The following is a 17,290-nucleotide window of genomic DNA, read 5'->3' on the forward strand; positions in this document are numbered from 1 at the left end:
TAGCATTAAAGTATAATCTATTATTATTTTTTTATTTAAAGATATTTTCCTATTTAAAAAGCCAAAGACAAATCAGAATGACTCATTGTGTGTTGTTTAAAAATTCACTTCAAAGATCCTAGCATCCCCTTTGACTCTTGAGTATCTGAGAAGACCTGCAACTGGATTTAACGTCAGTCCTACTTCTTGCCCTCGGCCAGCTTCCTGTCACTTGAGGGCAGCTAAGCTTTATATACAAAAGCTCATAAAAGTTATTTTAAAAAAAAAAAAATTAATCAGACCATCAAGCCACCCATTCTTGCAGCCCGCTCTTGCCACTTCTGGAAGTCATTCCCTTTTCTCTGCTTCCACCCGCAGTCACAGAAAAGAAGCTGACAGATGTGAACAGAACAAAACTAGAATGGAGGCAGAGGTAAAAATACTAATTTTTATTCAGAGCATTTAGTGTATTTACAATAGAAACTTTCTCTCTGGTCAAGGGACAAGAGACTGAAAAAAAAATCCACGTTACAAATGTGTGGACAACCTGCACCTGATGCAGGCTAATTGATTTTTGCTACTTCTGCTTCATCCAGGGTAATACCTGCGAAAAAGTGATGTTGAGAGCCCAGAGATGGTACCGAATGGCTCTCACACCCAGTAGCAATCACAGAATGCAGTCCAAGAAGTAGTGTGAAGTTACTCAACAGTTGCTAAAATATATATATATATGTACACATACACAGTCCCATTTGCAGTTAGATCAGATTCAGCGCATCGTTCAGAGATAGATAAGCAGGTAGACACAAGCCTACCGACCTGTGTGCAAGCACAGGTTTGCAGAGGCCCTCACATCACCAGGTACACAGGTACCTTCTCAGCCAGCCAGACGCACGCATTCCTTCCCACTCTGCACCCGGACAAGCACACAGACAGGTGTTTTGTTAATGCTATCTGACATGGTTTCTAGGAACAGGGGGGGAAAAAAATGAGAAAAAAACACCAACCCTCTCATCTGACTCACTGGCTTGGAATCCTTATTCCTCTTCAACCTGAGGGAAATAGGGGTGTGGAAAGGATGTAGTCCTCGCGTTTCTCACAGAGCCACCACTTCTCAGTCTCCGTGACTCTTCTGCCACAGCAATAACTAGTTGATACCGAAAGGGGGCAATCCTCTCCTGCTCCCAGAAACGGGCAGAGCCTCCCACCACTTCCCTTGAGTCAGATGTAGCAATCAAAGGGCTGCAATGTGAGCCAGTTACACCACCTGATCTTGCAGAAAAAATAGATTTGCCAAAAGTGAGCAAGCACTTTACAATCTGAACAACCAGCTTAATCAACTCACCCTCCTAATTACCCACCACATGGTGGGTAGAGCACCACCTGTTTCAGCAATAACTTGCCCATAGAAGTAGCTGAGCTATCAAGTCACTCTGAGCTCCTGTTTTCATTTTGGTCAGAGTCCACACAGCACTTCCATTACGAGGTACTTTCCCTCCTCGGGAAAGGAGTTGTTGCAGAGGTCTGTCTTGGCTTAAAGGTGTTGAACTACATGGTGGTTGAGAAGCAAACCTCAGCCTTCCTCCAGCATTATCCGCTGCTGTCTCCAACAAACCCAGGTGAGGGGTGTTAGAAAGGTAGGGAGGTATGGGAAAAGGAAGGCAATAAAGGCAGGCAGTTATAAACCTCTCTTAACACTCATAACTAGGGGAACTAAAGCAGAAAGAGATTAAAGATGGCTGTGGAGGCTGCAAGGTTGAGGAGAGTTCTGGTTTAGCAAAGCCTCCTGAATAGCTTCACTGCAGCCACTCAGCTCCATCTGGTTGAGAACACAGCTGATGTGCTCCACAGTTGCAGCATGGCCCATCTGCAGTTTCCAGAGTCTAAGCATTTCATACTGGGCATCTCGTAATCGCCGATGCTCCATCTCAATTCGCTCTAGATCATAGTCACTCAGACCCAGACGCCTCACAAACTCTTTCCACCGAGATGGCGGTACGTGATCTACCACAGTGTAGAGAATAGCAGGGTCTGTGAAAAGAGAAGAAATAAACTGTGAGAACCAGGACTGCGCAGCATCGAGGAGAATGTGAATAACCCAGGGCTGGATGGTGTCTTGGGATCATGCATTGCGCCCTCCTGTTCAGGTCTTCTGCAGAGTAATCACATAGACTCATGTGATGTCCAGCCTTGCTCTTAACTCTCAAAAAGCAATGGGATGCTTCCACATGCGTTTGTGTAAGGTTATGAGCAGAGCTCAGCACACATGCTTAGGGACTTGCTGCCTCACATTCCTGACAAAAGAATGCTTTGGGTCACCATCCCAGAGGCATTAAGACTGACAGTACATCACCACATATGACAATCCATTTTGCTGGCAGAGAAAAGGGACAACAGAAAGACCTTGTGTAAGCATTTAGCATATCCAGGCTCACCGGCTCTGTGCATGCTTCTGCCTTTGTACTGTGCCATACACACAGGTCATGTGCACCGGGTAAGGTCTGTCCAACATCCTCCTAGCTGCATCTGCATAGTCAGGTTCTCATTTGCCCAGGGAAGGAGGGAAGTATGGGGGAGTTTCACTTACTGTCTGGAAGCTGTGTCTTCCTGGCAGGCCTGACACAGTCTGGTAACTCATGTGAACTTTGTGGCAGAGGTGCAGGTGGTGGTGTTGCATTCACTGACAATTCTGTTTCCTTCTGGAACTCAGGAAGAAGGATGGAAATTTCACTTCTTTTTACCTCAACCTGAAAGACATGTTTGCTTAGTCCAGAATCACCTGCAGCAGCACCAATACACCTGTCTCCTGCAAGGAAGCTTTATATACTAAAATTTATCCAAGATAGGTGGGGAGCAGGTGATGAGGTTTTAATTCTTCCTATATGCCTTGTTTGAGCAGAAGGCACCAAACATTTCTTTCCAGTAGAACCCAAGGAGTCTAACTCTCTTTTGGCATCAAAAAACAGTAGTCTGGAAAAAAATATGTCTTTACAAAATCAAGTAAGTCTGGGACCTGAAATCACCACCATTCTAGAAGCTCCACGTGCTACCTTTCCCATCAGATTTCTCTGTGAGGCTGTGGAAACCCCACCTCAACTACTGCTTGGGCCCTCTTAATTACAGAACAACACTGGACGTGAGAGAACACTACGCAGCAGCGCTGAAAGGCTTGTGGGGTCAAGATCTGAAGTGAAGTAAAATCAGTTGAATCCTCCAAGCTTGGGGTATATAGGGGGAAAAAGGGATTAGGAACCATCTATCTGAAAAAAATGCGTCCAGAAAGAAAAAACCAAAAAGACAGGAGTTTAAAAACCATCCTCTAGAAGAGGGGAAGTAAAATGTTAATGGCTCCACCCTCTACAGGAAAAGACTTCGGAATTAAAAAGCCCTATTACTCAGCTCGTTTGAAAATAGGAGGCCTGAGAACAGCCCATGGGGAAATATGTTACTCTGGATCCCAGACTAACACAGTTGAAAGTGGAAGGAAAGCTTTTATACTCATCATTTTGCTCACCTCAGATACTGGCTCCTTGGTTGTCTGGGGCAAAATAACTTTAAAGAAAAGAAAAGAAAAAAGAAAGCAAAAATTATTTTCACTTCCTCTCTTACCAGGGAAAACAGGAAAGCAGCTATTCGCAATCCTACCCTCAAAAAAGGTTTTACAGCAAAATGCACATCTCCCAGCAATGAGGTCGTGCAATTCCAGTCACAGCTATGGGTATAGATACAGAGTCATAAGAACTATACCAATAAGCTTAGCTGTTGAGTTTCTCATGTTCCTCTGGCCTTGCAGCAAAGCAGAGTAATGGGATCCCACTTCTTCCCTCACACGGGTGTGCATATACACACACACAAAGAAAATGACGTCTATCTCCATTAATATCACTGCTAATTAATATACACTGCTGTGCTCACCACAGGAGTAGAAAGACGATGGTACCCCATTTTCCTGGACGAGCTTCACTACTTTATTTACAATGTAGAGGACAGAGATAACTCCAAATATTGCAACGATGATGCCAAGGACAAGGCTCCCATCTGGAGAAAAGGAGAGGGCAAATGAGTGAGTGACTGAGAAAGGAAGAAGTTAAGTGCTAGAGGAAGAACAAGTGAAGACACGCAAATGGTAGGGAGAAAAAGAATAATGGTTTGAGAGAGTGGAGAAAATAATACTTGACAAACAGTGTTAAAAGAACAAAAGCCCACACTGAAAAGATTCCACTGTCCTTCAGTTCCCCCAGTACTCACTCAGCCCAGATGAAGTCGATGAGGTAGTCACTGGGCTATGACACTGCAGGCATTCTTCTCCAATGCAGCTGTACGAGCGAATCAGAGAGGTGAGTGTGCATGAAATGAAACACCACGCATTTGCAACAATCCTAAGTAACACAGAAGTCAAGATAAGCCTGCAAAGCAGAGCAATGCAGCATGGCTAGTGACTTCGGGTTCTTAGCAGGCTGGTGCCTATACAGAGAAGACTGGGAGTGCCAGAGGGAAAGACCCAGTTGCCCCAGAAAGGCAGAATGTTGTGAAGTTACGTCAAGATGGACAGAGCCTTGAGAAAAATCTCCTCCCTCCGTGGGACTTGTGTCTGCTGTCTCTCCTACTCAATGGAGGGGCATACAGAGGAAAAAAACCTCACCTGTTGCAAGGCTTGCAAACATTACTAAGTGTTAGGAAGAATCGAGGCTTACACCTGCAAATTGTGTCTCTGTTCTTTGAACCTGTAAAGAAAAGAAGAAATGGTAGCCATAATCTAGACAGAGAAGAAAACAAAAGGAAAAAAATCCACTCCAAAATGGGTGGGAGATTATCCCTCTTTGAGTCTGGAGAACTGCTACTAAAGAAGCGAAAGAGGATTCGGTCTGTGTTTAGGGCAGGGTTGGGGGAGAATAAAAATAATAAAAAGGATACTACTGTCCTGGTAGATCGGGGACCTCTGTAGAGGCTCTGAAAGGGATTAAAATTACAGTGCAGCTGAAATTGGTCTAATGGATAATGACAGTTCCAGTGCAAAAGCAGGGAAAGTCACTCAAGTTCAAGTGTGACAGGAAGGGGAAATCACATTAGTCAGGCAAAGATGAGGGAGAAGTAGTCCCTGAGCAGCTGGGACTGGTGAGGAAGTCAGTTCAGGGCAGGGAGAATCACTTCAAGCCATTGCGGACATATCCACTCTTGCGATATGGTATGCTGTGAGTGGAAGGGGTAAGAAATGAAAGAGCTACTGCTTCTAAGCAAGTTACAGTATGGAGACTGAGTAAAACAGGTGTAGGGAGCAGCAGACAAGAGTAGTGATGGAAGTGATAAAGTTGTATAAGGGGAGGGAAAAAGGTACTAGAACAAGCAGCATGCATTCTGGTGGCAAGCGAGGGACAGGACTAAAACAGTTCTACCTCAGTCAAGAGGGAAGGAAATTGCTCAAGGGCAGCACACGATGATGACCCTTGAGGATAGGTAAGGATGGAAACTGTGACAGAGGAAGATTACCGACCAGCACAGGGAACACATTCACCAGTGAGACAGCAAACCTCACGCTAGGCACGGTAAGAGACAGGAAAGGGAGGGGGAGAAGCAGAATTTGCAGAGAAGAGGGGATAGCTTTAGGACAACAAAATAAGGAGCGTTTAAGGGACACGAACAGAATTAGACTACAGCACAAAGTGGAGGGCAGCAAGCAGCATTTGGTTAAGATATCTTGATTCCTGACTGGAGATGAGGCAGCCTGGGACAGCTAACATGGGTACTTCTTCCAGACACCTGCACCATCCCCAGGTCACACCCAATGCCACTGGGTACTGTTCAGCATTACCTGAGCAGCTCTTCACTTTAAAACACTGCACAGAACACTGTGGTGGTTCAGCAACTGACTGACAAGCAGTTCAGCTGGGCACTGGGACCAGTAATATTTTCAGCCATTGTACTCAAAGTGCTTTCAGAAGTTGGTGTGAGCATCAGGAGAAATACCCACACAAAGACAAAAAAGGAAGGTAAGGGTGAAATCTGCTCTAGAGCATAAAGACCTTGCTTCAGTACATGCAAGGCAGAGGTACCAAAATTAAGTAGAAATTATCTCCTCACAACAGCCAAAACCAAGAAACCATTCAAGGACAAAAGGAAAGTAGAAACTGTGACAGAAAACAGGGATTGATGAAAAGTCATGCAACAAATAGCAGTCTTTCTGGGGAAAGAGGGCAGGGAAAACCAAAAGTTGTCCCAAAACTACAATCACTTCAGGATAATCACTTCCTGTCAGAAAGTGAACAGAGGACTAGGGCTGTTAATGAATACCCTAGTGCAGTATGTCCATACTGGAGCCATATCCATGCCATACTCACAGTTGGCAATAATCCCATTGACACATGAGCTACAGTTCCTACAGTGGAAGAGATCAGACAGGCCAATCTGATATTGATTCTTCCGACAGCCGCAAACGGTATCTTGCTTTGGGCTGCAGGGGGTCTCTACTATCTGCTGGAATTCTGAGGAAAGAAAGGAGAAGTGATTATTCCAACCTCTTCCTTCACCTTCATCTGAGAGCACTGTTATGATGACAGGTGTTGTTATCCCCTAATTTTCCCAGAAAAAGGCCAAAAAGGCCTGCAAACTGTGTCTCAGACTAAGTTTTTCAGTAGTAATTCAGTAACCTTTATTCCTGCTGTCCCCAATCCCTTTCCATACACTGTCCTTCTGCCCATTCAATTGCTTACCATTCCAAGCTTCCTCGCTCACCTTGCCACCCCCTCCTGCCCCTACCCCACCTGCCACTACCACCCATTTTCCTCAGGTCCTATAGATAACTCACCTGTACGGCAATGTGTACATGGGAAGCATTTAGACATGGTGTTATCAACAGCTGTGAATGTGCCATTAGCACACGGAAGACAGACAGGTGCCTGGTCAGGCCGATCACAGTCTTTTGCCTTGTAGGTACCTGCAAGAAAATCATGTAACAGAGCTCTGACAGGAAGGCAAACGTGTTGACCTAGGGAGGATGGGAGTCACTGATTCCTCAGAGAAACCCTGGAGTTGATGGTGTAAGAACCAAGTATGCTTCCTCTCACCGGTGTGAATGACACTGGCAGCCCAAAAAGAAGAGACAAGGAATAAGAATTTACCTGGGTAAATAGGTACCAAGGAAAGGGAGCACTCATACAGCTAGCTGTAGGACAGAGACAGTTTGACAGTGCAGCACAGGGAAATGCCTCTAAAGTAAAGGTCACTACTAATGTACTTATTTTACGTACCTGCATGGCACCTCATGCAACAGTGGGTCTCTCTGGGATGTAGGTATTGTCCTAGTTGACACTGCACTTGCCTCTTTTCTTTCCTGAAGGGGCTAGAGGGGTCTCTTCCATGCAAAGCTACCTGATGGGCTTGCAGTGTATATGGCACTGGAGTAATTTCTACAGATTCCTTTGTCAACACGCAGACAAATGTTAGGATAAACTGTAAATACAGAGGGAGAGGGAGAGAGAGGGAAAGAAAGAGGGAGAGAAACAAGGTGAGAAAACATATCCCCTTGCAAACTGCACAGCTGACTTTAGCACTTACAATTAAATCTTATTATAACAGTGAATTCAATAGACTTGTCCAATCCCGGTATCAGGGCCCTCCACTGACAAAAGTGTGGGGGTAGATTATTCACCAAAAAAACCCAAAAACAAACCCATGCCTGTCATCTGTGTTATTAATATGCCATATGATGGTCTCTATGACAAACTGGTTTTATATAAAGCAAATGTTTTTGATGATGTGCAGTTTATAGATGGAATGCCTTGAAAATGCTGCAGCTTGCAAGAAAGTTACTCAAGAGCAAAGGAATGTTTTCATTAAGGAATGCAGTACGACTGCCCATCTAGAAACAGTTCCAGAGAGAAGAATGCATCCACTACTTGCAGTTCTACTGAACAAATAAACCAGACAGGAAATTTGGAATAAGAAGGCAGAGGAGGATTTCACTCCATGCGAAGTATAGAAAAGCTTCCAAAACTACTCCTGAGCAAGCCAGCCTAGAAACGTGTGAAAGTTAGGTTTTCAACTTCTCTGACAAACATACTTTCTTCCTTTTAAACTGCAGCTGTTAATATTCAGTCTGAACAGTCTGCCACAAAAATGTGCGTTTTCTTTTTTTTTAAACTCCTTTAAGATTTACTTGTTGGTTTTTTAAAATTTTTAAAATCAGTGTTATCAAGAATTTTAAGAGAAATATTAAGATTGGCGTGACTGCTGTATGACTGTAAGAGTGGGTACACACACACACAAAAAGGAACAGCAGAACAAATGGGTTAAAAGAACAGCCGGTATGATAATGAAGGACACCAATGCCTGGGTATTGTTTTCAGGACACTATTCCCAGCAGCGAAATTGAGAAATGTACTGTTTATGTCATAGCCAAAAGGTCTACACTCTGGTAAGACCACAGCATAGATGACTCATAGCAAAAGACCCCACACCAGGAGCATGGTAATGAGATCGCAGCATATCACGGAATCACGGAATCATGGAATCTTCAGAGTTGGAAGGGACCTCTAGAGATCATCTAGTCCAACTCCCCTGCTAGAGCAGGATTGCCTACAGCACATCACTCAGGACTGCATCCAGGCGGGTCTTGAAAATCTCCAGAGAAGGGGACTCCACAACCTCCCTGGGCAGCCTGTTCCAGTGCTCTGTCACCCTCACCGTAAGGAAGTTTTTCCGTGTATTTGAACGGAACTTCCTATGTTCTAGCTTGTGCCCATTGCCCCTTGTCCTGTCACTGGGAACCACTGAAAAGAGCCTGGCTCCGTCCTCCTTAAACCCACCCTTTAGATACTTGTAAACATTAATCAGGTCCTGTGGGGAGCCTGAAGTCAGCAAGTTTCTATGGCAAAGGCCCATCCCATAGCAGCCAATGACTCCCAAAGAGAATGATGGACTTGTCCAAAACCTAATTTGTAGTGCTATGAAGAACACCAGCAGCATGATGAAGACTTGACAGGGAGTGTCCCTTGTCGTCTGTGTTGCACGCAGTGATTCTGGCCATGCCATCTGCACGTACATGTGTTAGTGCTTCTGAGTATGTCATGGAGAGTGTGTGACAATGTAGTCTATGCATCAGATCACGTGAATGCATGAAAATCAACTTTTTTTTTGCAAAAAAATACCACCCAATCCATACAATCTCACACTGAGTTTTACTACAGTAACTTCCCTACATTGTCATGTTTTCCCAGCTTGCTTTTTTGAAAGTGGTAAGGTGCCTAGCTGTACAGGCACAGCTTCAGAGTTCTGTTTCTTCTTGCTTTTTCAGCTAGGAGAGCTATAGCAAAAGCAAAGTAAACCAATAAGGGTAAACCACAATGCTGATACTAATTTTGTGGTTGCAAGCTTAAGAAAAAATGTGCAAAATCAGATGGCTATGACAGCCCCATGCTGTCCTGTTTCTCTCTCAAAATTAAAGCATCAGGAGAGAAAGGTACATACATGAAAGCAACTTAAAACCTCAAGAAGGATAGGACTTTGCAACTCTTGACAAAGCCAAAACCCCATTTTTCAGACACTTCTGTCATACAAAGACATATTCAATAGACCAGAGGCTAAAATGGTGAACAGGAAAAGGAGAACCAAATATTTAAATAGCTATTGTTTCAGATTTAATTAGCTGACCACAAGATAAACGCGAGCATTCCAACAACTCAGTAAGAAATAAAACTCGTTTCAGAAGCTGATAGTCCTACAAGACTGATTGCTTGCAGGAAAACGGGTAAAAGATCATTCACACAGATGGTCTGACTGCAACAATTAAAAAAATGCTCATTCTCTAGCCAACGATTAATCCCCTGACGTGGAAATATATACAGCTGGCCAGTAAGTCAGACAAGACAGCAATAGAAACAACACAGGAAAGCATCAAAGATCAAGGTAAAAATGCAGAGAAAATTGGTCAGATATATCTTCAAAAACCAAAGAAAACAAGAAAGGTGTTTTCAATTTTTCAGATTAAGTGAAAGTGTGTATATAAGTGTAATCAAACCAGAGTTAACACATTATTACTGATCAAAATCTGAGGAACAGAGAGTCACAGACCACAAGTGACTCACAAACCAGTGATTCGGCCTTCTAGAAAAATCATTCACATGGCAGAAAAAAAACCCACCATCATCTTAAGCAACTCCCCAAGCCATTCAGCAGTATACTGATTTATACCAATGACAGGCTTTATAAACTTCAGGAAATACATGAACATCTGGTCCAACTGCCTGACCACCTCAAGGATGACCAAAAGGTAAAAGCATGTTATTAAGGGCATTGCCCAAATGCCTCTTAAACATGGGGCATCAACTACCTCTCTAGGAAGTCTATTCCAGTGTTTGACCACCCTCAAGCATTTCTCTCAAGAAATGCTTCCTAATGTCCAGTCTGTACTTGCCCTGGCACAGCTTTGACCCATTCCCACACATCCTATCACTGGACCCCAGGCAGAAGAGCTCGGCACCTCTCTCTCCACTTCCCCTCCTCAGGAAGCTGCAGACAGCAATGAGGTTGCCCCTCAGGCTCCTTTTCTCCAAACTAGACAAGCCCAGAGTCCTCAGCCATTCCCCATAGGACATTGCTTCCAGCCCTTTCACCAGCTTTGTTGCCCTCCTCTGGACGCATTCACAGACCTTCACACCCTTCTTAAACTGTGGGGCCCAGACCTGCACACAGCACTCCAGGTGAGGCCGCAGCAACGCTGAACACAGTGGGACAATCACCTCTTTTGACCGGCTGGTGATGCTGTGTTTGCTGCACCCCAGGATGCGGGTTGCCCTCTTGGCTGCCAGGGCACACTGCTGGCTCTTGTTGAGCCTGCTGCCCCCCAGCACCCCCAGATCCCTGTCTGCAGGGCTGCTCTACAGCCACTCCTCACCCAATTTCTACTTGTGCCCAGTGTTACTCCGTCCTAGGTGCAGAATTGCATTTGGACTTGTTAAATTTCATCCCATTAATCATTGCCTACTGAAAGGCCTCCTGTCCCTCAAGAGAGTCAACAGCACCTCCCAGTTTGGTATCATCAGCAAACTTGCTAATGGTGCATTCAACTCCTGCATCCAGATCGTTCATAAATATATTGAACAGAATTGGCCCTAGAATTAAGCCCTGAGGAGCACTGCTGGTGACTGGTCACCAGCCAGATTTAGCCCCATTTACCAAGCACTGAAGCCTCAAGTCATTGATAACAGCTCACCAAAGCAAAGTTTAGAGGTCCTCTACAACTGAAATAAGGTGATTTTTCATCATTAGATTTACAACGTGCTCTGATTCCACTCACCAGGAGAAAGAACGAGTACCTACTAACCAATGCTGCCACAGAAAATTGGACAGCATATATTACCTAAGCCAACCGATAATTCAAACCACCAAACCACATCATGCACACCGGTGATTCACATTTTTAGTGAGTGGGGACTGCCCAGGAAAAAAAAAAGAGTCAGCAGAAACCATAGGTTTTACTTCTGAAACTGCTGCAGAAATAAAACAAAATATGGCAGATGAAAACTAGAATGCTGCTTCCTTAGATCATTCCACTCCTCTGGATGACAGCTATGTGCCCTGCACACACGTAACCCTAGTTCTTTCTCATGTCTCATGCCAGTACTTACTGCCTGACAGCTACAGCAAAAAAAAAAAACACTACACAAGCCCAAAAGCTCTTCTATGCAAAATTTTGGCTGCTGAGACAGGAGTTAGGAGCCCCTTGTGCCACCTTCAACCTCAAATATTCTTGAGTTACTGCCACCACTACAAGTAGCACCCTTGCTGCTGCTTCTTCCTCACCCCATCGTGCACAGAGAACTGCAAGCGAGGTGACATCTCTGATGAGTAAGCCAAAGAAAGAAAGAAACAGCACAGATAAAAGTGAAGAACGCAGGGAGATGCAAGAAAGATGCGGGGGGGGGGGGCTAGAAATAAGAAGGGACATTTGAGAGCACTGTTCTCAGGCCAAGGACAAAGAAGGCACAGTATCTGAAGCAGAGGGACAGCGCAGGGAAGTGCAGCGTATCAGGACTACTGTATTACCGCCTGCCAATGTCCAAAAGGCTAGAAAATACCAAATCACTCAGCATGGATGCCACAGCTCTGTATCATGTGCCCTGCCCTCCCTGGGAGCAGCTGTGGCCCTGCTGCTGCCTGCAGGGCTCCTTGTCCTCAGGGAGAAGGGTGGAGGAAGCAGGTATGGTGACACACAGGTATGTGTGTCCCACAGTACCATGGGAAAGAGTATGGAGAGAGTTGTGCTGGGAGCCAGTGGATGCCTACAGGTGTCCAGAGTGAACAAGGCCAGACACAGAAACCAAACTGAGTGGGAAGGGGGGGATTACACAGGTGGGAAGAGACTCCTGCCCCGGCATGCAGCACCTTGAGACTCCACGCCTGTTCATGGCAACTAATGGAAATGCAATACTTGCTGGAGCAGAAGCTTGGGTATTAGTATTCCAAACAATTCAAATATTATTGCCCATCTCTAGGCTAATTTTAAAATAGATACAAATTAATAATTTCCAGAGTTTAAATCTCCTTAATACAAAAGCATAAAGCTGAAAATTTCAGAATAAAACAATTCTATAAATCCAGATGTGCTGTTAAAATCCGGAGACTAGGAGGCTTACTCCTTTTTTTTTTTCCTTTGTACACACCTAACATACTCATCATGTAATAAAGTGTTTCCCCACCAACAACTTATTCAACTGCTTCTCCCAAAAAAGACTTACATTTGCAAATTCCATTTTTAAACTAAAGAACTACCTGGAAAAAAAAGGCATTACAAGTCATTAGAATTTCTCAAATATTTCTTAATAGAAACTTCCCTTTGCTTAAGAGTTTAGCATGACACACACATGCATAAGTAATCTACGTATCAGTCATCTGTAAGCATTTTGAATGAGTCATAAAAAATCAGCCAGCTTGGAAGTTCGGAAGAAAACAGAGGTCCTGCTCAGAGTAACAAGCTGCCAAAGAAATCAGGGTACAAGATTACCCTTTTGTTCTTTGACTGCTTCTGACATTTCCAAAAGCTCTTCGAAGTTTGCATTTTTTCACTTTGCTATACAAAGATGCATGGGAAACCAGAACTTCTGCTTTACACATTGAAAAATGTGTATTAAAGCAACATTTACAGGAAGCTTTTCTCATTGCTCACTAAAACCTGGAAAGGTCAAAACAAGGATACAAGAGCTATTACTATAAATAATCCTCCATTTTATGAAGATCCGATGGAAGAAATGCTGTATTTTAGGCCTTGTCTAAAACCAGGAGACTGGTAATAGCTTTCACACAATGAAGAAAGGTCTTAGAAATCTTAATTTAAACAAAAAAACCCAAAACTAAACTGTAATTTATCTATAAAGATCATGAACTTCACATCCTAAAATACGTGTATTTTTAGGTTTTATTTCATATTAGCAGAGATAAAGAAAAGAGTGAAAAAGTCAGGTGATCACAACCATAAGAAAATAAACTTTTTATTTTTCCTTAAAGGACACGGTGGTGAACGCTACATCAGAGACCCAACATTCCGAGTCACAGACAGGTGACACCCCAGTAGTTTGCCTGCCTGTGTTCAGGGCTGGCTTTGACAGCAGAGATGTATAGCCCCACATCAGATCGCCATGAGAGCAAGAGCTGCAGGAAGGCTCAGTGGGGGCATCCCCTTTCCATCCCGAGGTGATTTTCATCTGGGCACAAGCTCTTGGCCCCTGCCCACACTGTGCCACCCTTGTGCCCCTTTTCAGTGATTCACCAAGTGAATTTTTTAAGAGTCAGATAATTGTCATATGCTGAGTCCTATTCATCGGAACTAATAGACTCCCGTTTCTTTTAATAGAGAAATGTAGCAACACTGCTTTCAGATGCGCTTTCTACTGCCAGGTTCCCAAGACTGCAATAGAAAGGCCCCTGTCACCAAGGGTTCAAAGCAAGTACTTGGTTATCCAGGGATTAGGCCAAGATTATGGAAGAGAATACCACACATCTGTCCCAAATAAAAGCAAATCCCCTTTGCGATGACTAAAGACAATGAATAAGAAGGAGCTAAATAACAAAACTGGTTTTTCACCAAATGACACTGCTAATGCAGAAAATGGATTACTTAAGAAAAAGTAAGGGAAAGGCATCCAAACTGACAAAACCGATTACTTGTGAGAACTTGAACTACCACATAATTGAAATTGGCACAGACACAGATAGCAACATGTTCCATTTGGCTAGAAGTGGATGGTCATCAAAAACAGAAATTAGAATTAGATTAATAAGCAGATAAAAAGTGGAACGAACCTAGCTGGACAAAGCAATTAGAAATGCAATCAAATGCTCTAAATTGTTAGGAAAAGATTTGAGGACAGAACAGAAAGTGTTGTTATGACAATGTATAAATCCATAAGATCTGAATACAGACTGTAGTTCCAGCCCCCAATCCTGAGAACATAAATTAACCCACATATGATACAGAGAAAGGTAACAAGGACGATCAGTGGTACAGAATGGCTGCCATAAGGGAAACGATTAAAAATACTGGTCTGTAAACAAGACAACTGAGCAGAAGATACTGAAGTCATGAATGCCATGGAGAAGGTGAACTGGGATAGCTGTTATCTGTCTCTTCCAATGCAAGTACTAGGAGGCATCATATAAAACAAGCAGGAGACAGGTTCACAACAAATACAGGGAGGTACTTTTTTTAGCCAACACATAGCTGAGGTGTGGGACTCCCTGCCAGAGTGCTGGGGGTGCCAGAAACATGCCTGGGTTCCAAAAGCGATCAGCATGCCCATCAGCAGAAGAAAAACACACTCAGGGGTCCGAAATATGAAGACACCATTTCAACTTGGGAATTCACAGAGTCACAGATCATTGGAAGCCAGGAAAGTATTTTTGATTGTATGCTTGCCCTGCACTGAAACCCTTGGTAGACTGTTGGAAATAGGATGGTAGGCCCAACAGTTCTTTCTTGCAAATGCACATGGTAGCTTGGTTTTTCCATTTTTATATAACGAAGCTTCTAACATCAAAACTGCAGTTCCTCCCTTTACCTTCAAAAGGAATCAATGCCAAAAGCACCCCTGGGACTATTTTGTCTTTCTTCATAAATCTGAACTGCCTTTAATAAATTAAACTGCCTTTTTTTTTTTTTTAATGAGACAGAACATACACTGGCCTCAGTGAAGACAGATGCCATTTTTTCCACTGTGAAAGTTAGGAATGGAAGGGGAAAACACAAAGGACCTGGAAATGAGGTTAAGGATACACAAAAAGAGAAAATGCATGGAATCAAGCTACAGGAAATTTTGAAGAATCAGAGGAAACATAAAAGAATCAGAAAACTAGAAGGGGGCATCAAGGGAGTAAGAAAGGCTATGAGGGCAAACATAGGATGCATGGAAAGTAAACGGAAGATGGAAGGACATGCAAGAGAGTGAGAATTCTAACACTGAACAAAAAAAAAAGATTTTATGGAAAAAAAACCATCTGTAATAAGCGAGTGTGGTGTTATTGAGAACTTGAAATGACATGTAAACGGGGCGGGGGGAAATGTCCTCAGAAAAAGAAATCCCACTGAAGGACACTCTTCCTCCAGCATATTATTTAAGTGAAGACAATATAATAAATTTGGGGAATCCAGTGATTTTTTGTACATTTTATTGCCAATAGTATCAGTAATACCACATATAGCATCTGAATTACAGCTAAATATGTGCGCTTGTCAGAAATACACTTTTGCAGGTTTGCTAACTGCTTTGAAATCTGTATGTAAGTCATCTCAACAGTTGATGGATCCCACCTAGGTCCTGACATGGTAAGTGATCCACAGTTAAGAGCTGAGGTGTGGAGTGCTCCTGCTCCGCAGTTTTAGTTGTATGCTCTTGCCCATGCTAGCTGTAACTCTTATCACCTGGTTTCCAAAAGCTTCCAAGTGCAAAAAAAGAAAACTTCTGGAAGAAGATAACTTTGAGTAGGGGCAGTCACAACTTTTTGACAACAAATCAACAACTAACGCAACGTTACAAGTCTAGTGCAGTCAGGTGTAAGCATTTGTTACTAGGATGCTCAGGTATTTAAGGATAAACAGTTTGACTGTTTAACTTCTATACCAGAATTTATAGCCGCGTCATGATGCCAAGTGACATCACCTCCACCGTCACAGCTTTATCTACACCAGCGGCAGGCGCGGAGCGGAGCCCAGCCCGGGAGGCTCCGTGCCCCCGGCAGGGCTCGGCGCCGGCATCGCCCCGCGAGTTCACGGCCGCGCCGCGGGCTCCAGGAAATCCTCCGCCATTCCTGTAAATCCAGCCGCCTTTTCCCTGACTCAGGGATAAATTCCGGAAACGGCGCTGGCGAGCGGGGAGTGAAGGAGGGAGCATCGCCGACCTCGCCGCGCCTCCCCTCAGCGGCCCTGCAGCGCCGCTGCCCGGTTACCCCACAAGGTGGCCAGGGGGCGGCGGGACAGGCGCGGCTCGGCTTCCCGACCGCCCGTCGCCGCTCCTGTGGGCCCGGCACCGGCCTCCCCCCTCCACCATCACCGCCCACCTCGCCCCTCCGCAGGAAAAATGGCTCCCCGGGCGCTGCCCGCTACCCGCCCCGTCAGGGAAGCCAAAGCCCCCGGAGCCATGGGGAGAGCCCTGCGGCGGCGAAGAGGAGCGAAGGCAGCCCAGGCCAAAGAGCCCCGCGGCGGGGGAGGGCGGCGGTGCACGGACCGGTCCCGTCCCGTGTGGGGAGCGGCCCGAGCCCCCGCCGTGACTTACCGTCCCCAGCGAGCTGCAGGGCAGCGCCGGGCCGCGCATGGCTCCGCGGCCGGCTACGTCCCCATGGCAGGGTCCCCCGCGTCCAGAGGTAGGTGAGCCGCCCCAACCCCTGCCCAGGCCCGGCCGGAGCAGCGCGGAGCGAAACTACCCCGGCTCCGGCTTCCTGCCGGCGGCGGGAGGGAGGGAGGGAGGCGGCCCCGGCGCCGCGCCCCGCCCGGCCTCCGCACCCCGACGGATCTCCTTAAAAAAACCGAGACGGGCGAGCTGAAGGGAGAACAACGGGCGCTGTACGGCGTGGCGAAAACTGCTAGAAAGCACACCGACAAGGAGTCAAAGGAGCCTCACTGTAATCTTTAAAACTTCCTGACGTGTTAGCGTTTTGCCTGCCCGCCGTACTTTTACGTTAAGTTTGTGTGAAACTTAACCATGTAGTTTTAAGAAAATAACTCTTTGGATCTTACCTGCCTTGTCAGCACCTAAGTAATTTTAAAGGTATTTATCAGCCAAAACCTAGAATATTTAGAGTATATCTACCCATCCTGTACATTTTAATT

At 45.0% G+C, this 17,290-nt stretch overlaps 1 protein-coding gene across 1 annotated transcript; it reads right to left on the minus strand.

The window, feature by feature from the left end:
* Positions 1–419: 419 nt before the first annotated feature.
* Positions 420–16,980, minus strand: LOC134523437 (tumor necrosis factor receptor superfamily member 1A-like). Its single transcript, XM_063352373.1, has 10 exons — positions 16,737–16,980; positions 7,224–7,425; positions 6,782–6,910; positions 6,315–6,458; positions 4,622–4,703; positions 4,228–4,295; positions 3,895–4,017; positions 3,494–3,531; positions 2,567–2,726; positions 420–2,010 (listed from the first exon to the last, which is right to left on the minus strand). The coding sequence occupies exons 1-10, from the start codon at positions 16,773–16,775 to the stop codon at positions 1,709–1,711; spliced, it is 1,287 nt and encodes a 428-aa protein (XP_063208443.1). The 5' UTR covers positions 16,776–16,980; the 3' UTR covers positions 420–1,708.
* Positions 16,981–17,290: the final 310 nt, after the last annotated feature.

The sequence above is a fragment of the Chroicocephalus ridibundus genome, chromosome 1, assembly GCF_963924245.1.
Source record: "Chroicocephalus ridibundus chromosome 1, bChrRid1.1, whole genome shotgun sequence".
In the NCBI taxonomy this organism is placed as follows: domain Eukaryota; kingdom Metazoa; phylum Chordata; class Aves; order Charadriiformes; family Laridae; genus Chroicocephalus; species Chroicocephalus ridibundus.

Coding starts and splice junctions, on each gene's coding strand:
- LOC134523437 (XM_063352373.1), bottom strand. CDS start 16,775: ATGCGCGGCCCGGCGCTGCCCTGCAGCTCGCTGGGGACG. Junction 4,296..4,621: donor GTTTGCAAGCCTTGCAACAG/GTGAGGTTTTTT, acceptor TCGCTCGTACAG/CTGCATTGGAGAAGAATGCC. Junction 3,532..3,894: donor ATCGTCTTTCTACTCCTGTG/GTGAGCACAGCA, acceptor TTTTCTTTAAAG/TTATTTTGCCCCAGACAACC.